Source organism: Nyctereutes procyonoides, unplaced genomic scaffold (assembly GCF_905146905.1).
Source record: "Nyctereutes procyonoides isolate TBG_1078 unplaced genomic scaffold, NYPRO_anot_genome, whole genome shotgun sequence".
Lineage (NCBI taxonomy): Eukaryota > Metazoa > Chordata > Mammalia > Carnivora > Canidae > Nyctereutes > Nyctereutes procyonoides.
The window spans coordinates 11873796-11892417 of record NW_026575134.1 but is presented as its reverse complement, the minus strand read 5'-3'; the positions used below and the strand labels follow the sequence as shown (position 1 = coordinate 11892417).

The 18622-nt window shown below is 41.4% G+C and overlaps 1 protein-coding gene across 1 annotated transcript in view; it reads left to right on the top strand.

The window, feature by feature from the left end:
- The first annotated feature begins 331 nt into the window (after positions 1-331).
- Positions 332-18622, top strand: part of NME8 (NME/NM23 family member 8) — a 56294-nt gene continuing 38003 nt past the window's right edge. Inside the window, exons 1-6 of the mRNA XM_055301193.1 lie at positions 332-373; positions 1189-1226; positions 1306-1363; positions 1598-1704; positions 8429-8500; positions 12677-12793. Of these exons, the coding sequence (XP_055157168.1) occupies positions 1194-1226; positions 1306-1363; positions 1598-1704; positions 8429-8500; positions 12677-12793 (387 nt within the window). The 5' untranslated portion in view covers positions 332-373; positions 1189-1193. The remainder of the gene's footprint in view (positions 374-1188; positions 1227-1305; positions 1364-1597; positions 1705-8428; positions 8501-12676; positions 12794-18622) is intronic.

Below are 18622 nucleotides of genomic sequence, written 5' to 3'. Positions count from 1 at the left end.
AGGAGGAGGAGGGTCGGGGCAGAGGCCGCGGGCAGGCTGCGCCGGGCTTCCGCGAGCCCCCGCAGCCCGGGGCGCATCCACCTGCGGCGGTAGGTGGGCGGGCGGTGCCGGCGCGGAGCCCCGGGGAGCGGCGGGCAAGCCCGCGGGCGCCGGCCGGACTGCGCAGGCGCCGGGACTGTCGGTTCCCAGGCCCGGGGCTCCTCGCGCTTCTGCGCCTGCGCACTGGGGCCGGGGAGCCTCGAGGCCCCGCCCCCGCAGCGCCGGAGGGGCGGCCGCAGACGTTGGCCCCTCCCCCTCCCCCCTCCTGCGGCCGGCGGGTCTCCGCGTCGTGGTCCCGCCTCCTCCGCTGGGCAGGCACCTGCTGGGCGCCCAGGTAGTCGCCGCGGTTGCGGCGAGCGCACCAAGGCCACGGGCCTGGTCCAGGGGGCTGTTTGGATGCTCGGGGCTGTGCCTTCTGGTCCCGGGTAGCTTAGCAGGTCCTCACCTGCTGCGCCCGGGCTTGCTGGAGCCTCGGCACCCCCGCTGCATGTGGCTGCCGGGTCGCGAACCGCTCCTCGGTCTTGCGCTGGGTCCGCTGTCACGCGCGGGCGCACCCACGCCGAGCGCCCCTGTCCCCGCGGGGCGGGCGGTCTGGGGTTCAGCTGATTTCGCGCCGCGCGTGCTGCATGCTGTGCCCAGGGACGCACTAGGGTCTTGTAAGAATGGGACCTCGGGCGCCCGGGAGCGTGGCCATAGGCGGTTAGCACGTCCCGAACAAAGAAAATAGAAACCCCGGGGCAGCCCGGGGGGCTCAGCGGTTTAGGCCGCCTTCAGCCCACGGCGTGACCCTGGAGACCCGGGATCGAGTCCCACGTCGGGCTCCCTGCGTGGAGCCTGCTTCTCCCTCTGCCTGTGTCTGCCTCTCTCTCTCTCTCTCTCTCTCTCTGTCTCGCGTGAATAAATAAATAAAAATAAAAAAATGCATTAATTCGGGATGCCCTGGTAGCTCAGCGGTTTGGTACCTGCCTTCAACTCAGGACGTGATCCCAGAGTCCTGGAATCGAGTCCCACGTCGGGCTCCCTGCATGGAGCCCGCAGGGAAAATTTCTACAGGACTTGAAGATACTGCTTGAACGCCCAGGGATTAACATCATTTACATTTTCTTGCAAACGTTTTCTGCTTTTCTTCCCTTTTTCATGTCCATTTAGCCAAAATGGCAGGCAAAAAGCGAGAGATCCAGCTACAGGTGAGTATGACCTATCAACAGTCTTTACTTGGGGGCGTTGGTCCTTAAACACCCCTGTACAGTGCGGGCCTTTTTGCAGGCAGTCGTGAATAGTCAGAGCCTGTGGGATGAGATGTTGCAGAACAAAGGCTTAACAGGTACTGAGGCTCACCTGGTTGTGCAGCAGTTCCGAGTTGGGCCCAGGGCACCCCGGGGCACCCCAACACAGAGTGCATCTCCCCACTAACAGTGAAAAAACCCGCTCCATCAGTGTCCCCGCCCTAGTATCGGGATAAGCTGCTATTCGATTCGATTTATTGATTGATTGATTGATTCATTCATTCATTCGATTCTTTTGACTGTGTTTTTTCCTAAACATTATCATCTTCTAGTGATCGATGTTTACCAAGCCTGGTGTGGACCTTGCAAAGCAATGCAACCTTTATTCAGGAAGTTGAAAAATGAGCTGAACGAAGATGAACTTCTGCATTTTGTTGTAGTAAGGATTTCATTTCCATTAAACAGTTATTTTCTTGATACTTCCAAATGTTTAAGTATTGTCTTTAAGGATGGTCTTTTTTTTTTAAGATTTTTAAAAATTTATTCATTCATGAGAGACAGAGAGAGAGAGGCAAAGACACAGGCAGAGGGAGAAGCAGGCTCCAGGCAGGGAGCCCAACGTGGGACTCAATATCCGGGACCCCAGGACCACACTTGGGCTGAAGGCAGGGGCCAAACCGCTGAGCCACCCAGGGATCCCCTTTAAGGATGGTCTTAAACAGCCTGCCAACTCTTCAGAAAAAAGACCATATTTACTTGGCAGTTTTACTGTATAATTTAGTTCTAGTGGATCTGAGAATGAGGATTTTTATCCCAGTTCCTGTAGTGTTGAGGTTGTTTACCATGGTTGCGAACACCAGAAAGGATACATACGATGTGTGTCTATTGACCTGTTTCTTTTCATCTGACTGTGTGTTCAGTGTGTGTCTTTTAGAATAAGGGCTGCAGGTGCTGTTCTGGTTTGCGTTGGGAAGGTCTCTGGGCACTTAACCCAGTTACTGATTTTCCAGAAGTAGTGATTTTCCCCTCACTTATCACCCTCACTTATTCAATTTGTCCCACATCGGGTTATCAGCTACATAGAGTTTTGTTGTCTAATATGATGGCCACTCGACACAAGTGGCTTTTGAGCACTTGAAAATGTGGCTTGTGTGACTGAGGAACTGAATGTTTAATTTTAATTAATTTGAATTTATTTATTTATTTATTTTTAATAATAAATTTATTTTTTATTGGTGTTCAATTTGCCAACATACAGAATAACACCCAGTGCTCATCCCGTCAAGTGCCCCCCTCAGTGCCCATCAATTAATTTGAAATTTTTTTAAATTAATTTGAATTTAAATTAAAAAACTGATAATCAATTCAGAAATTATAGAACTTTTTAAATTGTGCGGGACAACGTCGGCATGCACATTGACTCTTTTTGACTATACATTTTATGAAATCGAATTATAAATCAATGATTTCTGACTCAAATTTAGCATGCAAATTGCGATGTACTCTGCATGGAAAATACACACAAGATTTTGGAGACTTAGTATGGAAAAAGGAAAATGAAATATTAATATTTCTGCACTGAGTACATGTTGAAGTGATCATAATTTGGATTAAGTAAAATACATTTTTACATTATTCTTCCTTGTTTTTCTTTCGTCTTTAAGTGTGGTTACTAGAGAATTTAAAAATATATGTGTGGCCACATTCTATTTCTACTGGACAGAAACAAGTCCAAACCACCCTAGACCTAAGGTGCAGAAGCACATAACTGATTTCGTATCTTTACTCTTTACACCTAAAATGCATAGTCCCCCGAAGCAAACATGAAACCTCAACTCATTGCAAGTTTTCTTTTTTTTTTCGTTGCATGTTTTCATGTGTAGATTACAACACAGCTCCTCTGGCTGACAGGGCTGAGGGACCCTCTCTTGGCTTCTTCACAGTAATTGAAGACCCTCCAGAAATCCCAGTTTGTAAACAATCGCCTTAGGTTGCAAAACCCATCTTGGAGAGAAGACCCTACCAAATGGTCTCCTGACCAGCCGGCGCAAGGGATGCGATGTTAATATAGAGGAACCAACTATTGTTAAATATATAATTGATTATAATCAATGTAGGACAACTTGAAATTTGTTTTTTCCTCCCAAGTTTTTATTTAAGTTCTAGTTAGCTAACATACAGTGTAATAGTAGTTTCAGGTGTAGGGTTTAGTGAGTCATCATGTACATACAACATGCCCTGCTCCTCACGAGTGCCCTCCTCAATACCTGTCACCCATCTTGCCCATTTCCCACAGAGATAACTTCTTTATCTATTAATCAGATGCTGGACATTTGATTCTTTCCAGAATTTATCTACTGTTGATAATACTGCTGTAAACATCAGGGCATCAGGGTGTATGTATACCTTCAGATCAGTATTTTTGTATCTTTTGGGTAAATACCTAGTAGTGAAATTGCTGGATTGTAGGGTAGTTCTAGTTTTAACTTTTCAGGAACCTCCGTACGGAGGGTTCCCCTTTCTCAACATCCTCGCCAACATCTGTCGCTTCCTAGTCCTAGCTGTTCTGACAAGTATGAGGCGATATCTCATTGTAGTTTTAATGTGTATTTCCCTGATGATGAGTGATGTTGAACATCTTTTCATGTGTCACTTATCTGTATGTCTTCTTTGGAAAAATGTCTATTCACGTCTTCTGTCCGTTTCTTAACAAGATTATATGTTTTTTGGGTGTAGATTTGATAAATTCTTTGTAGATTTTGGATACTAACCCTTTATCAGATATGTGATTTGCAAATATCTTCTCCCATTCCGTAGGTTGCCTTTTAGTTTTGTTGATTATTTCCTTCACTATGCAGAAACTTTTTGTCTTGATGAAGTCATAATCATTTTTGCTTTCATTTCTCTTACCTCTGGAGATGTATCTCATAGGAAGTTGCTACAGCCAATGACAATGAAGTTGCTGCCTGTGTTTTCCTCTAGGATTTTGATGGTTTCCTGTCTCACATTTAAATCTTTCATCCATTCTGAATTTATTTTTGTGTGTGGTGTAAGAAAGTGGTCCAGTTTCATTCTTCTGCATGTTGCTGTCCAGTTTTCCCAACACCATTTGTTGAAGAGATTTGTCTTTTTTCCATCAGATATTCTTTCCTGTTTTGTTGAAGATTAGTTGCCCATATAGTTGTGAATCCATTTCTGGGTTCTCTATTCTGTTCTATTGACCCACGTGTCTGTTTTGTGCCAGTACCACACTGTCTTAATGCCTTCAGCTTTGCTTTTCTTTTTTCAAGATTGTTTTGGCTATTTGGGGTCTTCTATTGTGGTTCCATACAACTTTTAGAATTGTTCTAGATCCATGAAAAATGCTGGTGGTATTTTGATAGAGATTGCTTTAAAACTGTAGTGTGTAATATAGACATTTTAATTTTTTGTTTATGGCTTTTATGATTTTGATAGGTCTTTATCCCTACTTTATTGAGCATTTTTATCAAGAATGGATGCTGTACTTTGTCAAATGCTTTTTCTGCATCTGTTGAGAGGATCATATGGTTCTTATCCTTTCTTTTATTAATATTAATATATCACATTGATTGATTTGTGAATATTGAACCAGGCCTGCAACCCAGGAATAAATCCCTTTATTCAAGGGTTCAATCAACCCCTTGATTGTGGTAAATGATTCTTTTAATGTGGTGTTAGATTCAGTTTGCTAGTGTTTTGTTGAGAATATTTGCATACATGTTCATCAGGGATATTGGCCTCTAATCCCCCTTGCCTTTTAAAAGATTTCATTTATTTATTCATGAGAGACACACAGAGAGAGGCAAAGCCACAGGCAGAGGGAGAAGCAGGCGCCCTGTGGGGAGCCAGATGCAGGACTCCATCCCAGGACCCCCGGGGTCACTCCCTGAGCCGAAGCTGGATGCTCAACCACTGAGTCATGCAGACGTCCCAAAATCTTTTTTTAGTGGAGTCTTTGTCTGGTTTTGGAATCAGGGTAATGCTGGCTTCAGAGAATGAGTTTGGAAGTTTTCATTTCTGTTTTTTGGAATGGTTTGAGAAGAATAGGTATGAACTCTTTATTTTTATTTTTTATTTTTTGGTATGAACTCTTTAAATGTTTGGTAGAACTCCCCTGTGAAGACATCTGGACTTTTTTGTTTGTTAGGAGATTTTTGATTATTGATTCAATTTCTTTGCTAGTTATGGATCTGTTCAAATTTTCTATTTCTTCCTATTTCAGTTTTGTTAGTTTATATGTTTCTAGGAATTTATCCTTTTCTTCTAGATTGCCCAATTTGTTGGCATATACTTTTTCATAATATTCTTTTATGGTTGTTTGTATTTCTTTTTTTTTTTAAAGATTTATTTATTTATTTATTCATGATAGATGTAGAGAGAGAAAGAGAGAGGCAGAGACATAGGAGGATGGAGAAGCAGGCTCCACACCAGGAGCCCGACGCGGGACTCGATCCCGGGACTCCAGGATCGCGCCCTGGGCCAAAGGCAGGTGCCAAACCGCTGAGCCACCCAGGGATCCCCTGTTTGTATTTCTATAGTGTTGGTTCTGATTTCTCCTCTCTCATTCATGATTTTATTTATTTGAGTCCTTTATTTTTTCTTTTTGATGAATTTGGCTAGGGGATTATCAACTTTATTAATTTTTTCAAAGAACCAGCTCCTGGTTTTGTTGATCTGTTCTACTGGTTTTTTGTTTCTATATTGTTTATTTCTGCTCTAATCTTTATTATTTTCCTTCTTCTGCTGACTTCAGGCTTAATTTGCTGTTCTTTTTTTTTTTTTGAAGATTTTATTTATTCATTCATGAGAGAGAGAATGAGAGAGAGAGAGAGAGAGAGAGAGAGAGAGAGAGGTAGAGAGAGAAGCAGGCTCCATGCAGGGAGCCTGATGTGGGACTTGATCCCAGGACTCCCGGACCATGTCCTGGGCTGAAGGCAGGTGCTAAACCGCTGAGCCACCCAGGGATCCCTGCTGTTCTTTTTCTAGCTCCTTCAAGTGTAAGGTTAGACTGTGATTTGAGATTTTTCTTGCTTCTTGAGGTAGTCTATAGTCCTATATATTTCCTCTTATGACCTCTTTTGCTGCATCCCAAAGGTTTTGGACCATTGTGTTTTCATTTGCTTCCATGTGTTTTTTAAATTTCTTCCTGAATTTCCTGGTTAACCCATGTACTTTAACGTCCATGTACTTGTGGTCTTTCCAAATTTTTTCTTGTAACTTCAAGTTTCATCGTGGTGGTCAGAAAATATGCATGCTATGATCTCTATCGTTCTGTACTTGTTGAGGGCTGATTTGTGACCTAGTATGTGATCTATTCTGGAGAATGTCCCATGTGCACTTGAAAGGAATGTGCATTCTGCTGCTTTAGGATGAAATGTTCTGACTACATCAGTGAAGTCCATCTGGTCCAGTGTGTCATTCAAAGCCATTGTTTCCTTGTTGATTTTCTGCTTAGATTATCTGTCCATTGATGTAAGTGGGGTGTTAAAGTGGGCTACCATCGATTACTGCAATCTAGGCAGCCAGTGCTGGCACTGTGCTGTTTACCGATGTCAGGTTATGCTGAGGATAGGGGAGCCAGCCAGCTCCTTTATCCCTGCGGAGGGGAGTTCATGCTCACTGCTGTCAGGGAAGCCTTCCCAGAAGAGCGAATAACTTCCCCTCCTCAGGCATCCTAGGTATTTTTGAGATCATTGCTTACACAGTCTGGGTCCGTCCGGTTGCTTGCCTGCCTGGACCAGCACAGTGCACTTTGGGCTCTATCCCACCCAGGCTGGCTGAATTTTAAAACTCCAAACCTGGGGATCCCTGGGTGGCTCAGTGGTTGAGCCATCTGCCTTTGGCCCAGGGCGTGGTCCTGGAGTCCCGGGATCAAGTCCCACGTCGCCTGCTTCTTCCTCTGCCTGTCTCTCTCTCTTTCCCTCTCTCTCTCTCTCTCTCTCCCCCTCTGTCTGTCATGAATAAATAAATAAAATCTTAAAAAAAATAAAACTCCAAACCTTAGGGACCTGTTGTGATGGGAAATTGCTCTGGGTGAGGGTCTTGCCACACTGGAATTGATACAGGTCTGACACTGAAGGAAAGGTGCACCAGGGTGCAGGAGCTGAGGGTTTGGGGCAAAGCCCAGAGAAGAGCCAGGGTCCATGTTAGCTGCCCTCAGCAGATGTCTCTGTACCTATGCTGATGGGTGGGGGACGGAAATAGTGTCTGCTGCCTCTTCTGTTTGTATGTTCTGGGAGAGGCAATACCACCATTTTTTCTTAAAGAGCTTACTTTCTTTCTCTCTCTCTCTTTTTAAAGATTTTACTTATTTATTAATGACACACACACACACACACACACAGAGGCAGAGACACAGGCAGAGTGGAGAAGCAGGGTCCATGCAGGGAGCCAGATGTGGGACTCGATCCCGGGTCTCCAGGATCAGGCCCTGGGCTGAAGGCGGCGCTAAACTGCTGAGCCACCCGGGCTGCCCAAGAGCTTACTTTCTCTTAAATAAAAATTTAAGAGAAAGTAAGCTCCTTTTTAAGTATGGCCCCATAATGGATGCCGAAGGAAAGTGACATGCAAAGGGGTATATGAAACATCATAATTCTGATCAAAAGAAGTGAGATGGTGGGTGCCTGGGTGTCTCAGTCGGTTAAATGTCCAACTCTTGATCTCAGATCAGGTCTTGATTTCAGGGTTGTGAGTTTAAGCCCTGTGTTGGGCTCCATGCTGGGTGTGGAACCTACTTATAAAAAAAAAAGAAGAAGAAGAAGAAGTGAGATAGGCCCATAGGATGGTGGTACGATCCTGAAAGGGACAATGGAGCCTGTGAGGGAAGGGCAGTAAAGTTTCGTGTGGAGTGGGAGAGGATTTGCAGCAGGAGGAAGCAAGATAGGATTCTTGGAGGAGTGATGTGCAAACTGGATGTAGGTGAGGTTAGCTGCAGGTTGGGTACCACAAAGGTGAGCGATGAGAAGTCAGACTGCGGCCAAATGATGCAATTTGATCCTTAGGACAACTATAACATATTCAGCAAATGCTGTAGTAAACATAAGAAAAATTTTGTATGTCTGTGTTTTTTTAGCATTGTGTATCTCATGACTTGGATACGGTTTCCTTTATTATTATACGAAATGTTTATATTTTTTTTTCAGGCAGAAGCTGACAACATTGTGACTTTACAGCCATTTAGAGATAAATGCGAACCTGTTTTTCTCTTTAGTGTTGTAAGTATAAGATTTATCATCTCAAATATATGATCAGATTCCAATTTACAGTTAAATAGCAAGTAGCATTGTAAAATTACCATGGAACTATTTTCTGATTATAGTTGCCTAATCTTTGCTTGTCTATTAATATATTTTATTACCTGACCTCTAGGAGCATGTAGTGAGTTGGGGAGGTTAGACTACCACAAGCTGAGTTAATGGGGGGTGGGGTGGGAAAGACAAATAAGATGGCATTTACCTTTCCTGAGGAAATAACCAGAGGTTTGTTTGAGGAATTGTTATTTACAGGAGTGAAATATTGAAATTTCTTAGATATCCAGTAGCAGAGAATTGGTTCCAAGGATTCACATGTACTACTATGAGGACACATCTGTCTGACCACTATTATGTAATAAATATGTTCTCTTATCTCTGTATGTACAAATGTGTAGAAAGAAGACAGGAAGCACATTCACCTACTTGTCACTAGTAGCTTTTTATGTATGGGAGAAGGATGCAATATTTAATTTTTTTTCTTGATAGTTTCCTCCCAGCCCTGCATAGTTCATCCTTCAATGCTCACAATATTCCTTTGTGTTTTTAAATAAGATTTTATTTATTTATTTGAGAGAGAGTGAGCACGAACTGGGAGAAGGGCAGAGGGACAAGAGGACTCCCCACTAAGTGTGGAGCCCAATGCTGGGCTCCATCCCAGGATCCTGAGATCTTGACCTGAGCCAAAGTCAAAAGAGTTGGATGCTTAACCAAGTGAGCCACCCAGGTTCCCTGTCATGTTCAGAATATTCTTTTCCTAACCCAGGTCTCCAGTTTCCTGACATCTTGCAAACACTTTCACTGTGTGACATCTGGAATCGATATAAGCAATCAGCATACTTTCTAAGATTTTTCATCATGGCTCTGAACCTCCACTCTATTTCCTTGACTTTCCTTAAATCTGTCTCCTTACTTAGGACACACTTCTTTGCAGCCCAGAGTGTGACTGTTTTATCAGATTACCTGACTTAAGCCCAGGAATAGAGTTGATATTCCCTTTACTTCTTACTTCAATGACTTTCTTTCCCTTGCTAATTAGAGGTCTTTTCCATGCCAACTTAGGTAATTGGCTAAAACCTCCTTCTCTCCCCCCACCTCGCCCCTGTCATTTACTGATCTTCAAATCAGTTCTTGTCTCTGACTGAGAACTTTGAGCCTGCAGCTCAAACCTGTTTCAAACCCCTGTCCTGCCATCCCTCTTGGGACTTCAGTATCCACATTGGCCATCCACCTACATCCTGGCCTCTCAATTCCTGACATCTGCTGCTAATGACCTTTTCTCCAGTGCACCTCAGCCAGTTGCTGGTGCAGTCATGCCTCAGAGTTTGTTATCACTCATTCCTCTATAGCCATACTCATTCCTCTAAGAATCTCAGTCTGTGCCCACAAAACCCTCACCAAGTCATCCCTTGTTTATACAGATATTCCCACAGGGGCTTTTTGTATTGCTTAGCACACTTAGCTGATAAGTTCATTCTAGCAAGTTTCAGCAGGAAGAGCTTTTTCAAAGACAGTCCCTTGAAAGTCCCCAGAATGGTTGTAAGGTCCCTTTTAGCAGGAAATGGGAACCAGAGTGTCAGTATTTATTTAAACCTTTCTCAACTGGATCCTTCTCATTGCCCTTTGAAGATAATTAAATTTTTCCAATTAAAAAATAATACTTTATTTGATGCCACGCCCCTCTCCAGCTATCACCCATCTCTCTTCTTTATCTTACCACTAAATTTCTCAGAAGAGTTTGCATATTTATTTTTACTCAATTTTTTTTCACACTCCATTAATTCCTCAACTCATTCAATCTGCCTTCTGTCTGATTATTCAAGCAGATTTGCTGTTGCTAGTGTATCTGATTGTTAACTATCTGGCCACTTTTAGGCTCATCATGCTGTACCTCTCAAACGTATTGAATGTGGTAGCCATGCCCTCCTTTTTTGAAACATGGGCTTCTTTTGGCTTTGTTACTTGGGTTTCCTTTTGCCTATGTAGATACTACTCCCCTCCGTCTCCTTTGCAGGTTTACGTTTCTTTATCCAGCCATTAAATATTATCTTATCATGCTGTATACCCTCCTTGGAAAATTTCCTCCATATACAGTTTGAGTTGTTACCACTCATATATCAAGAACTCAAGTTCAGCCATTTTCTATACTTTGAGCTCCATATTTGTGTATTCAAACAGTGCTTTGACTTCCCCTCCATGTTGTCTGAAGGACATCTCACAAGGGACTGTTCGAATAGCAGACTCCCAATCCCAAGGAAATGTGATCTTCTAAGTGTCACCTCACTGGGTGATTGACATCTTAATTTATCCACTTTGTTGACAGAAACAGAAAACTCAGCTTAGTGACATCACACCCAATCCATTCCTTGGACCTGTCAATTTCACCATTCAAGTCTCCTCACACTCATCTGTGTCTTTCCATTCTTTCCATGTCCATCACCAGTGCCTGACTGAGCAACCATCTCTCTCACCATCACCTCTAGAATAGCCCTTAGTATGTATACAAACATCTTCTGCTCCCTTATAACTCTTTCTAAATATGGTAGGTGAAATGGTCTTTACAAATAACAGTTCAAATTGTGGTCACTGACTCTGCTTAAACATGCCTAAGGCCTCCCACTGCACTTAGGTTAAAGGAAGGCTGTGTTGTTCCATGACCCACAAGGCTCTGCAATGTCTGGCTCCCCTCACTGTTAGGCTTCATCTCATACCAAGCATCCCCTCACTTTCTTGGCTGGTCTTCTTATTTGCCACATCACCTTCTGGCTTCAGGACCTTTGCATCTCTACTCCTTTTGCCTAGAATGCTCTTTCTTCTCCATTTTGCCTAGTTATCTCTTACCCATCATACATAAGTATTTTTTCAAGATTTCATTCGTTTATTCATGAGAGACACACAGAGAGAGGCAGAGACATGGGAAGAGGGAGGAGAAGCAGGCTCCATGCAGAGAGCCCAATGTGGGACCCGATCCTGGGACTCTGGGATCACGCCCTGAGCCGAAGGCAGACACTCAAATGCTGAGCCATCCAGGGGTCCCCCATTATACATATTTTAACCCAAGAATCCCTTGCTGATATTGATAAACAACTTTGCTGATCTCTTTGACCAGGACAGATTCTTGTAGATGCTCCCAGTGCTTTGTACTTGGTGGTACTTGTCATGGTTGTTACATTACATATGTTTGCCTGTGGGCTTTTTTTCCCCCTCCTTTTTAATAATTTAATTAGACCACATACTGGGACTGTTGTTCTGTACCATCATGCCTGGTACTGTGCCAATAAACAGGTTTTTTGAAAATCTATGTTGAAAGATGAGCGAAAGGAGGCGTAGTATGAAGAATAATTAGGGAAGGTAGTGTGTTGGGAGGCCTGTAAAGAATCACTGAACGTAATGCAGGAATGCCTTGCCTTTGGTTGTAGGACAGACAATGTGGAGATAAAACTCCAAGAGCTGGGTTTTTCGAATCAAGGCATACTTTCACATCATTAATACTTTATTATTATTTTTTTAATAAATTAATTTTTATTGGTGTTCAATTTACCAACATACAGAATAACACCCAGTGCTCATCCCGTCAAGTGTCCCCCTTAGTGCCCGTCACCCATTCACCCCCACCCCCTGCCCTCCTCCCCTTCCACCACCCCTAGTTCGTTTCCCAGAGTTAGGAGTCTTTATGTTCTGTCTCCCTTTCTTATATTTCCCACACATTTCTTCTCCCTTCCCTTATATTCCCTTTCATATTCCCCAAATGAATGAGAACATACACTGTTTGTCCTTCTCCAATTGACTTACTTCACTCAGCATAATACCCTCCAGTTCCATCCACGTTGAAGCAAATGGTGGGTATTTGTCGTTTCTAATGGCTGAGTAACCCCGATGTTTCTAGCAGCAATGTCCACAGTAGCCAAACTGTGGAAGGAGCCTCGGTGTCCATCGAAAGATGAATGGATAAAGAAGATGTGGTTTATGTATACAATGGAGTATTACTCAGCCATTAATACTTTATTTTAAAATGGTTAATTACAATAGCTAAAAAAGGATTGAGAGAGGGTGGGACAGAGTAGGGGTGACTTTCTTAAGTTGAATTTCAGAGTTATCCTGAAAATGGAAGTTTCCTTCATGGTTTCCTTTCCTTTATAGAATGGCAAAATTATCGCAAGGATCAATGGTGCAAATGCACCACTTGTTAATAAAAAAATTACTAACTTGATAAATGAGGAGAAGAAAATTGCAGCAGGTGAAATGGTTCGCCCTCAGGTAATACTTTATTATTTTATTCTTAAAAAAATGCATTACATCTTTTCTGTTGCTTTCCTAAGGAATTTCCCCAAGCATCTTGGTGTATAAGTGGTACAGACTTTCTGGGAAGTATTTTGGCAAGGGGAATCAAAAGCCTTAAAAAATGCATGTATCCTTTGACTTAGCAATTACACTGCAATAATTTTCCCTGCAAAGATAATAAGACAAATACAGAAAAGGGCATTTATAGCAGGGTTGTCTGTTATTAAAAATTTGGAATCCATTTAAATGTCGAGCAATGCCAAACAGGTTCCATAAAATGTCTGTAATTTTGGTCATAAATTATACAAATCCATACAGCAGGATATTATTTAGTATGTTGTAGCTCTGTACTTAACTGATATGGAAAGGAGACCAAGATTGACTGACAAAGGGAAACAAGAGTACACTTTGGTGGAGTACTTAGAATAAGATCCTGCGTGTGAAATGTTTCATCTGTGTAATGATAGATGAACTATTTAAAAATTGAGAAATAAACTACAAAGCATGTGCAGGTATGAACATAATAGCATAAGAAAGGAAGCCACAGAGGAAAGTGATCAGAAATACTGGCAGATAAAGAAGAGCTACGGGTGTTCATTGAAATGCACACGCAAGACCTCCCACACGAGCATATGCACAGGTGCACATGAGCACACGCAATACATCGACACACAATACATCCATGCGCATTAAACCAACAACAAGAACAACAAGCATGAATTTTAAAACAGTATGTAGAGGCCAGCCGAGAAGTATTGAAAAATTTAAATAAAGGGAAGTTCAAGCTTATATGGAGCATTTGCTAATAAAAAAATATCAGTTTAAATCAGGAAAGGATAAAAACTTTGATAAACAGGCCTAGGAATATTGGGTTAACTATTTGTATAAGAAATTTGTATCATCTCCTCATATTTTATATATAAATTTCAGGTGAATTAAAGAGCCGAATACAAAGAAACAAAGCATAAACGTATTAGAAGAAAATACTGGCAAATGTCTGTATTGTCATAAGTTGAGGAAGGCATTGTAAACATAACACGAAACAGAGATATCAAAAAAGGAAAAATTGATAGATTCATTTAAAACTTTGAAGTGCATCCTAAAACGTAAAAGGAAAGCTGCAATCTGGGAAAAATCCTTATACTCTGTGTCACTGTGCTAATATCCACAGCACACACAAAGTACTTTATGAGCATTAAGAAAAAAATGAACAATTTGATGGAAGATGGACAAATGACAGATATGGGGAATTTACGTTTACAATAGTGATTTTTCTCATCCAAAGACGTTTTTCTTTACTTTTCAAGTTTACTTATTTGTCAGGGAATCTTCTCCTTTCCCTTCTTTCTATCTGTGTCTCTCATACCCCCCCCCCCCACTTGTTGGTGAAAACTATAATAACCAGGAATTATTGAGGAATTTTTCTTTGTTAAGACTTTCCAGCAGATATCTGCATTTAATTTTGATAAAAATCTTTTTCCTTCCTAGTTTTATTGATATATAACTGACAAATTAACATTGTATGAAGTGAAAGTGTATAACAACGATTTAATATCTGTACATATCATGAAATGATCACCTCACTAAGTTTAACATCTGTCACCTCCTGTAGTTACAATTTTTTTTTGTTGTGATGAGGACTTTCAAGGTCTACTCTCTTGGCAACTTTCAAGTATACCATACAGTAGTGTCACGTAGAGTCACCATGCTGTATATTGTACCCTCGGAACTTATTTATCTTATAACTGGTAGTTTTTGCCTTTTGGGCACCTTTATACAATTCCCCCACTTCCCACCATTCTGTTGGTAACCACCATTCTGTTCTCTGTGTTTTTAAGTTTAGTTTCTTTAGATTCAATGTATAAGTGAGATCATATAGTATTTGTCTTTCTCTGTCTGACTGATTTCATTTAATTATATCGCCCTCAAGGTCCATCTATGTTGTCCTAAATGGTAGGATTTCTTTTTTTTTTTGTATGAATAATATTCCATGGTGTGTGTGTGTGTGTGTGTGTGTGTGTGTGTGTGTGTATCACATTGTCTTTATCCTTTCTTCCATTGATAGACATTTAGGTTGTCTGCATGTCTTGGCTATTGTGAATAGTGCAGTTAACATGGGCATGGACATAACTTTTTTTTTTTTTGAGTGAGAGAGGGAGAGGAGGGGTAGAGAGAGAGAAAGAAAGAGAGAGAGAGGGGATCCCTGGGTGGCGCAGCGGTTTAGCGCCTGCCTTTGGCCCAGGGCACGATCCTGGAGACCCGGGATCGAATCCCACGTCGGGCTCCCGGTGCATGGAGCCTGCTTCTCCCTCTGCCTGTGTCTCTGCCTCTCTCTCTCTCTCTGTGTGTGTGTGACTATCATAAATAAAAATAAAAAAAAAAATTTAAAAAAAAAAAAAAAAGAAAGAGAGAGAGAGAGAGTCTCTGCTCTGCAGCCTAGAACCCGACACGGGACTCTATCCTGCGACCCTGAGATCATGAGCTGACCTGAAATCAAGAGCCAGATGCTCAACCAGCTGACCACCCAGGTGCCCTTGCATGTAACTTTCTGAGATAGTGATTTCATAGTTGGTCATAATAGTCTCCTAAGATTCTTTGTATTCATGTAGTATTTGTAATAATGTTCCCTCTTGCATTTCTAATTTTATTGAGTCCTCTGTCATTTTTCTTGAGAGTCTAGCTAAATAATTGTCATTTTATTTTTTTAATGAAACTAGCTTTCAGTTTCATTGATTTTTCTATTGTCTAGGTAGTATCTATTTTATTTATTTCTCCTCTGATCTCTGTTATTGCCTTCATCTACTAATTTTGGCTTCATTTGTTCTCTTTTACTAGCTTATTAAAAGTGAAAAGTTAGGATATAATTTGTGACCTTTTTTTCTTAATGTAGGCATTTATCATTATAAACTTCCCTTTTAGTTTTGGTATGTTGTATTTCCATTTTCATTTGTCTCAGGTATTTTAAGATTTCTCTTTTGATTTCTTCTTTGACCCACTGGTTGTTTGGTAGCATGTTTAATCTTCACAGATTTGTGAATTTTTCAGTTTTCTTCTTGTAGTGGATTTCTTGGTTTCATACTATTGTTGTGGGAAAAGATGCTTGATATGGCCTAACATATGATCTTTCCTGGAGCATGTTCCACATGCACTTGGGAAGAATGTGTATTCTACTGCTTTTAGATAGAATGTTTTGTAAATGTTAAGTCCATCTGGCCTAGCATATAGTTTGAAGTCGTGTTTTCATACTGATTTTCTGTATGGATGATTTATCCAAACATAGCTGGTTGCACTGAACCCACCAACGCTGTCTCTGCTGGCCGCCATAGTCAGGCCATCCAGGGATGTGTCCTTTGGGAGCAGCCACAAAATCTAGGGTGGGGTATGAGATGTGCTCAAGCCATCTTCACGTGGACATCCACCACCTGGAGTAGGAAAGTGCAGAGATGGCACCTGCCAACCTCCCTGTCTCTGGAGAGCACTGCAGTCAACCCCTAGATCCGTGTTAATTTGGGAGCTTGACTCACAGGCTACCACTTTTAAGAGTTTCAAGTAGGCTTCTTCCAGAGAAAAACTGGGCATGTCCGTGAGCTGCCTGTGCTCTGAGCACTGATAGGATAGCCACAGCCAGTCCTTACCAGCCTGGTAGGAACTGTTGGTTTCCTCTAGCCTCTGCTGGCTTTCAGAGCTAGGGATTTGGGGGACTTTCTGGCTTTCAGAGCTAGGTATTTGGGGGGATCTTTCTCTCAATTGGAAGTCTTAAAATTTGGCATATTATATGTTTTTTTGGCACGTGTCCTCAGGGACATGCTGGCTGTTCCCTCCCAATTGTGTGTCCCGGTGGTGGGGGTGAAATTTATGGTCAAGTTGTGTCTCAAACCCTCCTACTCTCCTACGCATTTCAATATAGGTGTTTTGTTTTGTTTTTTTTCCTCATTTGCCTGACATGTAGTTGCTGAGCCTTTCTCTGGATTTCTTTCAGAGACAACTTTTTTTGTATAGAGCTGTAGATTTGATGTGTTTATGGGAGGAGGTAAGTTCAGGAACCTTTTACGTTGCCATCTTGAATGGGAGCCTCAAGAAATCTTGAGATAGTTACAAATGGTAAGACAGCACGTAAAAGCATGAAGTCATTTCTGCAGAAGCAGCTAGCTAGCCGGTGTTGAAACCAGAATTGTTTGATGTCAGACAGAGTGACGTCTAAACACAGTCTTTTTTTTTTTTTTAAGATTTTATTTATTTATTTATTCATTCATGAGAGACACACAGAGAGAGAGAGAGGGGCAGAGACACAGGCAGAGGGAGAAGCAGGCTCCATGCAGGAAACCTAATGTGGGACTCGATCCGGGGACTCCAGAATCATGCCCTGAGCCAAAGGCAGGCACTAAACTGCTGAGCCACCCAGGGATATCCCCTCTTTTCAAATTTTTATTTAAATTCTAGTTAGCTAACATATAGTGTAATATTGGTTTCAAGAGTAGAATTCAGTGATTCATCACTTACATACAACACCCAGTGCTCATCACAAGTACCCTCCTTAATGCTCACACCCATCTAGCCCATCCCTCACCCATCACCCTCCATCAACCCTCAGTTGTTCTCTATTGTTAAGAGTCTTTTATGGTTTCTTTTCCTCTTTTTTTAGAAAAAAGTGAAAAAAATTAAATCCTATATGTTAAAAAGATTCTCATTTAAATATGTTCTCAATATAAAAAATAAGGTATTCGGCATCATTTTTTCATACTAAATCTTTAGAATATGCTATGAATATGCTATGTAGCTATCACAGCACATCTTAATTTGGACTAACTTCATTTTCAAGAGCTGGAAATGGCCTTATGTGGTTAGTAGCTGCACATGTCCAGCAAATATAAAGTCAGATCAATTTGAAGTTATAGCTGGTATAATTATCTTATTCTTGATTATAATAAGAATGAGAGCTTCCTGGATAGTCATTTCCATACATTCTGGGATCTTTTTTTTGAGACTCTGAAATTATGCATTCTCTTGCCAAGAAAATGTATATATGCAAATATATAAACCTTTCAGATAGTTAAAAAAGAAGCTTTTTAAGGGCTTCTCAAAAAATTAAGGAACCCTCATCCCCATCCTTCCTAGTATTTTACTCTAAAGTAGAAAATTGGTTATTGTTTTGAGCAAGATGATTTTTTAGAAGTTAAGAAGGTATTTTTCTGTTTTTAGTTTACTAAGATCTTGAAACTCATCAAATGTCCTTTGATCTTTAACATAATTATGTATCTGTTGCTCACTTTTTCTTTCTTTCTTTCTTTCTTTCTTTCTTTCTTTCTTTCTATTTATTTGAGAGCGAGCGAGAGAGAGCAAGGAGGGGAAGAGCAAAGGAGAGGGAGAGAGAAAATCTCAAGCAGACTCTCGCTGAGCATGGAGCCTGATGCAGGTCTCTATGCTGTTGACCCTGAGATCATGACCTGAGCCCAAACCAAGAGTTGGATGCTCAACTCACTGAGCCACTGAGGTGTCCCTAATTTATTGCTTTCTTACTTATTAATTTCTGCTTCTTTCTTATTTTATTCCTTGTACCCTTCTTAAGTTTTAAGGTTTTTGGTTTTTAACCATTTCCCATATGTATTATTTCTGATAGTCTTCCCACCTCAATCATTCTAAAGATTCCTCTTTTTATTTCAGTCGGAAGACAGGAAAAAGGAGTATTAGATAAATGTAGGCAGATTCCCACTTTACCCTCTATCCTTTGGATTGTAAGTATTTATTAGAAACATTTCTAAAAACCTTTCCTGTCATATTAAGACATAACTTTGATTTGCATTCCTC